Source organism: Quercus suber, unplaced genomic scaffold (assembly GCF_002906115.3).
Source record: "Quercus suber isolate HL8 unplaced genomic scaffold, Cork oak 2.0 scaffold_287, whole genome shotgun sequence".
Taxonomy (NCBI): Eukaryota; Viridiplantae; Streptophyta; class Magnoliopsida; order Fagales; family Fagaceae; genus Quercus; species Quercus suber.
Window position 1 is genome coordinate 499,027 of NW_027069743.1, and position 7,596 is coordinate 506,622.

The following is a 7,596-nucleotide window of genomic DNA, read 5'->3' on the forward strand; positions in this document are numbered from 1 at the left end:
CCTTAGCCCATTGTCTTTCAAGCTTACCACCTAAGATGTGTAAAGCCTTATAAACTTATAACAAGATTCATTCCTAACCAACGTGGGACACAAACATACATTAAGTGTATGAAACACACACATACTCCAACAGGCTCTACATTAGGTAGGAGGTATATATGCTCACATTTTGCAAATATAATTCTCTAAACCTTGAGTTTAAAAAAAGATAGAGATAACCCTCCCTAACTTCAGCATTGGAGAGCCCAAAACCAACATCACACCGATGCTCTATGAACATCTCTACCCTATTTTGTAGTTGTCTGTGATCCATATTAGTTTTGCAATAACTGTGTTATCTTATTTCACTAGAACCAATGAATTAATAAGTTGGGCTAAATATGTTCCCAAAGGTGTTAGGATATTTATTTTATGGTTTAGATTAAATATTAAAATGAGTTATAACTTATAACCCAAGTTATCTAATTTTAAACATGATCTAGCACTCGTAATTTAGGTACCTTTAAAGTATAACTAATTTGGTATTTTATAGCAATAAAAGCATGCCATATAATTAAAAAAATAAAACAAATAAGAAACTGACAACCATCAGAAGAATAAGAGTAACCATAACAATTAGAGCATATCATAAAAGTAAATAAGTTAATGATTGTTCTGGAGACGACATAGTGTCTCTTTAGTTTCTTCAACTTTGCATTGCTCTCAGTAGGGAAACCAAGTACTCACTCTGATTCTCTACTAAGCTAAACTCACACTCTAACACGGACTATATGGACAACTAAGAAAAACCTGTTACACACGTGTGGATGCACAAACTGTTAAAATGAATTGAACTCATCATGACGAGTTTAGTTCATTTTGGCCAATGTGTGGATCTACACACTATGTGTAATAAACACCGACCCACATAAAAGAGCCTCGTTATGAGGGATAAGAAGGCAGACCAGCCCAGTTAGCTGGTGATGATGCTACTGGGTTGTACTCGTCGACACTGAAGAGAAAGTTGTAGTCTGCAATTTGATGATGGCCGGTTCCTTGTGGTTTGTTATTACAGCCATTAATGGCCACAGAGGTGCTCTCAACTGTCTCTTCCCCAGTGATTTCTGTGTAGCCTGTTGAGACTGGTTTCCTTGCAGCTTGCTCTCTCTGCAGCATTGCTTTCAATTTCATAACCTGCACCACCAACCCAACTTTAAATGGTATAAATTGAAATAAATGCGTACATTAATTTATATCCAAATCTGATCGATGTTTTTATTTTACCAACATATGTAACAAATCTGAATCGAATCCTTATTTAATGTCTTGTAATGGACAAAAAATAGGCGGCTCGTAGTAGCGCCATCAAGCACTGGAAGGAAACTGACCATTTTTTAAAACACTGTACAACGTTGGACGTATCCGTGTCCTTCTTCTTGTCGGTGTCCATACACCCCCGCCTGACCCGACCCGAATGAAGAGCTTTGGGCGGGTAAGTTGGAACTTCGGGTCGGGTATGTGCTTAGTGTATGGAGCTTTGGTCCATACACTAAGATTCAAGCACTTATTAAAAACTTTCTCAATAGAAATGTCAATTTAATTTTAAATTTAAGAGCTTAATTCCAATGGAAAAAAAAAAAAAAAATTACACAGTATTTGTGTGTTTGCTTCTATATATAGACATATATTTACACACATATTTTGATATAATATGCAGTTGTTTCCAACTATGCATACATATATTGTCATATACACGTACAATTAAGATGCAAGGATAATGTATTCAATACCTAGTTGACTAGTTCATCAACGTCTTGAAGGATGTGATCAATCTTGAAGCTTTTATTTCTTTTTAATTTGATAGTTAGAACAATACAGGATTTGAATCCTAATTCTTCTCGTAAGAACAACAAAACTTTTAGCTAAAAATGTTCTTAGTTGAAAAATGTTGATTATTCAAATAACATTTCTACTAGTTTTTTTAAGGGGTAAAAATACTCACCTTTGTATGGTAACTTGAAAGTATTACCAACATGTATTTGACATAATAAGAACATTGTAAAGTTTCCATATTAAGTTTCTATTGGGAGAAGACAAAAACATATATGTAGTCGACATTAAATTTTTTAATTTTAATTCAAAGCAATACAAATGTGATGTACGACAAATGTCCTAGATGTGTCCCACAGGTTTTATCTCACACGCGAGCACGTTTAAGAGAAAGGTACCTCCAATCCAAATGAGCTTCCAAGCAAGCATTGTATAGTGTATACACCATGATGAAAAGGATGGCTCAAATTGTTTTATATGAATTGAATAGGAAGACATGCAAACTATTGAAGTCACTAAAATCTTCACCCATTGACCTAGAGATTAGGCGTGGGTTTGGATACAAACGCGTTTGTGTTGTCTTATGCGTTTTTTGTATGGGTCTTGTGCACTATTCACAAGATCCGCAAGTATAAGTTTCAGCAAATTTTTCTTAAAATTGGGTCTCACGGCACTATTTACACATTTAAAAATTATTTTACTACAGTATTTTCAGTTTCAGTAATAAGCGGTACTCAAACAAATCCTAGGTGGTTCAGATCTTGTCTCCACAGGCAATAGAAAAAAAAAAAAAAAACAACAATGCTAGTACCCCACATAACTTTGTCATAATTGTCTTACGTGGTGGATTGTGAGTGATAGAGAAGAAATGGATGGTGGGTTCGTGTGATAGTGATAGACAATTAATTATAATCTATCGTGTAAAAAATTGTGGTAAAGTATGTGTTAATGTTTGGTAATAGTACTAGCATTATTGAACAAAAAAGGAACACTGATTTTTATTTTTAATAATAATAATAAACTAGGAGGATCACTGTTGTTGTCTATTCTTTGTGCCAAAGTGATGTCTCATCATGTCTCAATAAACTTGAAAAAATTCAAAGGTGGAATGGTGAAAAATGATTCACCCAGTAGCTAGATGATAGTAGCTATGTATGGCATGATACTTTTTCAAGTTGAAAATCTCCAACTAAAAATGTATGATATAATATTTTTTGAAGTTGAAAATCTCCAACTAAAAATAGATAACAAAAAATGAGGTAAAAATTTAAAATTTATGATTAAAAGGAAAAATAAAAAGTTTTCCTTCAAAATCTATTATGTGTTGATTAATTTATAAAATCATTGTCTATTAAATTATACAGTTCATTAAACCCTTTTAAACAAGTTAAATGATCTATGTAATTAAAAGTACACGTAAATAATATTTTAAATTATCACAGAGTGAATATATATACCTAGTTTGAAAGAAAATTTTCCCAAACCGATATCGAAAGTGTACTCTTTGAAAGGGGGAAAAAAATAGTAGAAGAGATAGAATATGCTAATATGCTATCTCTATAGATTCAAGATTGCATGGGTAATAGTAAAAGTGAGCTTTTTCACCCAGTGCAAAACAGCTAAATAATATTAGAGAATAAGGCTAACCTCTTCTTGAAGTTTCAGCTTCTCCCTAGAGATGGCATCATACTCTTGCTTAAGCACATCATATAGGTGCTCGAGCTGCTTATTCTTCCACCTAGCCCGCCTGTTTTGGAACCAAACTGCAATTTGGCGAGGCTGCAGCCCGAGCTCCTTGGACAGCTTGATCTTTCTATCAGGGTCTAGCTTTATCTCCTCCTGGAAGCTTCTCTCGAGTGAATCTAGCTGATCACTCGTCAATCGCTTCTTCTTCTCCTGGCAGCTTCCAAAGTTGTTCTTCTCCATCGCTGGCAACATCTCGTGCCCCAAGTCCACCATTCCCGGATGCTTCACCTCCATTCCTGAACGTAAAGGAAACATATTTAGTGTTATCTTATCCTAAGAAAAGAAGTTTCTTTGACACTGAATACACTTTTAAATTTATAATATTTTAAACCTTGAAATAAATCTATCTTAAAAGTTTAGATTGCTTGATTCCCATTTTTAGTTTTATATTGTATACTCCCAAACATGTTTTTTTTTAATTTAAATTTAATTATTACAACAAGTTTATTTAAATTATATAAAAAAAAGTGAGTATGAGTGAGGGAATTTGTACTATGATTTTCTTATAAAGTAAACTAAGTAATGTTATTGACCTAGGTAAATCTGTCCATGCACTTCCAAGTGTAGTAGTGTTAAAGCATGTTTGTGAGCTCCAATTACTACCACCCTTGAGTCATTGACTTCTCCAAGAAAGCACAGTGAGTTGGTCAAACATAGGTTATTATTATTATTATAACAAAAAAAGACATAAAATTAAAAGGAGGAGAGGACTCGATGAGACTGATTAAGCAACTTATAATGTGAAGTTACTGAAGTAGAATATAAGGGAGTTAGAATTTAGTCCATGGTGGAATTATATATAAGACCTAGTGTGGTAATAAAAACGAAATGCACCACCTGAAGTACTCTTTCAAGTTCCCAGCATAGAAAAATAAAAGAAATACAAAACGATATTTGAGAATAAACTCAATATACATAGTGAGAAGACTGAGTGTACCTTGATATGGGTCGCAGTTATAGTTGTAGAGGAAGTTTAAAGAAGGTTCTGGTCGAGGAACAAAGGGTCTTAAGCTCCCAGTCCAGTCCATATTGGCCTCCACTTTCTGTGTCTCTTCCTTCAAAAATCAAAATCAACAAGAACTTGATCCAATGTGATATGGAGATGGGGTTGAGTGTGTTGGAGTGTTGGACCACAAAGAGAAAGATAAGTCGAGGATGAAATTGAGTTCGAGAGGCGTGACACGAGTGTTGTAAGTTTCTATTCTTCCTCTTTTAGAGTGCCAAAAAGAGAGTTTGGGGGGGGGGGGGAGTGAGCTGAGTACGTAGTGAGAGAGAGAGAGAGAGAGAGAGAGAGAGAGAATTCTGTGACTCTCTGTGAGGTTCTTGCAGCCACACTTTTGGGGTGCAACAAAGTTATATGTTCAATTTTATAGAGAGAAAAAGAAGGGAACAAAGAAAGAGAGAGAGGTTTTGATACTAGAAAGAAGTCAGGAGGCGTGAGAAAGGAAGACATATGTCAGTTCCATAGGAGCAGGAATATTGGGACCAGATTGAGACCTTTGATCCCACCCTTACCTATTTTTCCATTTATATCAATATCAAACCGACAAAACTCTCTTATCACTCTCTCTCTCTCTAAATATATATATATATATATAAATAAAGAGGAACGGGTTAAATTGTTGCGTATATCTATTTTACACACTCCAAAAAGCAATTGAAATATTAAAGTGGTCAAAATTTCAATTTTTTTAAGGAATGTATGAAACAATTTGTGTATAATAAACACCACTCAAAAAGAATTTGTTAACTATGTTGGAGTTTATTGAACTCGTTAAGGAGGAATCAAATCGATCCAATACATTGAGAAATAACAAAAGCTAATAAAAAAACCCACCTTTAATAAAATGTTAGGCGACTTCCCAAAAAAAAGCCAATTGATTGTAATAAAATTCAACCTTAACCAATGTATTTCAACACTCGTTAACTAGGTTCTATAAAAAAGAGAGTGTTTATAGCAATACTACAAATTTTGCTAGATAACATTTATAAATTGATCACTGATGTGTCACCCATCATAAAACAGTAAGCCAACATTCTAGAATTATGTTTTTTTCAAATCTATATATTATATTTGTTGTCATGAGAATTTTTTTATGCATTTTTTATTTTTTTTAAAAAAGAGTTACTTTAGGATAATAATTAATTTCACTTATATTCACAAGAATCAAAACTATCCTCTGTGACAGATTATGACGAGTTATTTGTTATTTTCACATAGATTCTACCCACCCACGTTGGATAATTATGAAAATTGACTCGTGATCCTAGAGTTTTCAAAAAAAATTTGTAGATAGATTGAGGGGACCGAGCCAAAATGCAGTGTAGGAATAGCCGAGGAGAGTGGGACGTCATAAGAGGGTGGCATTCAATCTGTAGTAGTACTACTACGCTCACCTGCCACACTTCTGTAGTACCGATAAAAAAAAAGACAGATAAAGGGTGAGCTATAGAATAGAGAAAAAGAAACTTTGGGCTCATCCTAGTATCCTACTACTCTTTCAACAGTACTACTCCACCTCATTAAAAGTTGGCAGCCTAGCACCGAAGAAAGCTGTACCCCCCCTTCTCTATCTCTATCTCTTTGGGCTGGGCTTGTTTCTTTAATTGCAATTGAATGAGACCAGAGAGAGAGAGAGAGACATGGGTGTTCAGGTCTAGCTTTTGTTTTTTTGTTTTTTTTTTTTTTTTTTTTTTTTTTTTTTGAGGAAAGGTGTTCAGGTCTAGCTAAGTCTCTGTGTACTGTGTTCAAAACTTCAGGGTATCTTTCCAAAAAAGAAAACTTGAATTGTTAATGGAATTAGAGAAAGTATTGCTAACAAAATGGTGAAAGAGATGGATGAGGCTATGAATTGTTGTGTTCTTGTGTATTAATTAAAAAGTGTTTTCTGATTTCATGATAACTACTCCTCATAATTAATTATAATAGCGAGAGCACAATGAGCTTGATTTGAGACCAAGTGCTTTAAAAAATAAAAAATACTCAGAAACCATATATAGTGTATAACTCAGGAATAGTGCAAAAAAACTTTGCTACCACTTTGTATGGGAACTCTTTTTGGCTGGTTTCTTGTTTGCTGTTAATGCTGATGTTTTTGTCTTTTGGGTGGTTTTGTTTTTTCCTTGTGATTTATCAAAGCGACAAATGGCCTTTAAGCAAAGTATTGTCTCCACACAGTGAAAAATGTGGATATGTCCACACTTTGTAAATGGTTGTTTCAGTTCAGTGTGTATGGAGTGTAGACATTAAGATAATGAGACAATCATTGCTCATGTCTGCACCACTAAGTGAAGCTTATGCCTTCTTTATAAATATGAATGCTTAGCTTTCACTTATTTTTAAAAAAAAGAAATTAACTTTCTTTAAAAAAAAATCACTTAATTATAACTGTTCCAATCGTAACTCAACCTTTTGCATGGGAAGTTCTTAATTTTCCAAATGATTTTAATTAACTTTTGCCTCATGAACAATAAAGAGGCTTTAATTCAAAGACTGACCAGAGGTAACATCTTAATTATGTGAGTGAAAATTTTTGGGTCGCATATTGATGACAACTGCGTGTTGCCCTCCAATCAATGTTTTTTTATAATAAAAAAAAATTAAAATAGAAATTTTACTTAACTTAATTTAAATATGTGAATCCCACTTTTTTTTTTTTTTTAAGAGTTTCAATTTATGGTATCCGCTTATGATAATAACTCTTTATCCAAGACACCAATTAGTTTTTAGTATAGACGTGATTGAACTCCAGATCTTTTATATAGCCATCGGAGACTTTACTAACTGAGTTAACCAGAATCCATATGTAAATCTCTCTCGTAAAGACTTGAACTCTAACTCTTACCCTATAAGAACTTATATTTATAAAATAACCATTACATCAAAGGGCAAACAGTAATAATTAATGGGTTTTTTAATAAGTAAATAGCCGTCCAATTATTTAATTAGTTACCTATCATTTTTCTTTAAGGGGGTTAATTTAATTCATGAACTTTTTTTTTTTTTTTTGGAGAAATAATTCATGAACTTAATTGACCTCC

General features: G+C 33.5%; 1 protein-coding gene across 1 annotated transcript; it reads right to left on the reverse strand.

Moving 5' to 3' along the window:
• Positions 1–588: 588 nt before the first annotated feature.
• LOC111998088 (putative homeobox-leucine zipper protein ATHB-51) lies at positions 589–4,797 on the reverse strand. Its single transcript, XM_024030197.2, has 3 exons — positions 4,493–4,797; positions 3,457–3,791; positions 589–1,173 (listed from the first exon to the last, which is right to left on the reverse strand). The coding sequence occupies exons 1-3, from the start codon at positions 4,581–4,583 to the stop codon at positions 922–924; spliced, it is 678 nt and encodes a 225-aa protein (XP_023885965.2). The 5' UTR covers positions 4,584–4,797; the 3' UTR covers positions 589–921.
• Positions 4,798–7,596: the final 2,799 nt, after the last annotated feature.

Coding starts and splice junctions, on each gene's coding strand:
- LOC111998088 (XM_024030197.2), bottom strand. CDS start 4,583: ATGGACTGGACTGGGAGCTTAAGACCCTTTGTTCCTCGACCAGAACCT. Junction 3,792..4,492: donor TAACTGCGACCCATATCAAG/GTACACTCAGTC, acceptor CTTTACGTTCAG/GAATGGAGGTGAAGCATCCG. Junction 1,174..3,456: donor AGCTGAAACTTCAAGAAGAG/GTTAGCCTTATT, acceptor TTGGTGGTGCAG/GTTATGAAATTGAAAGCAAT.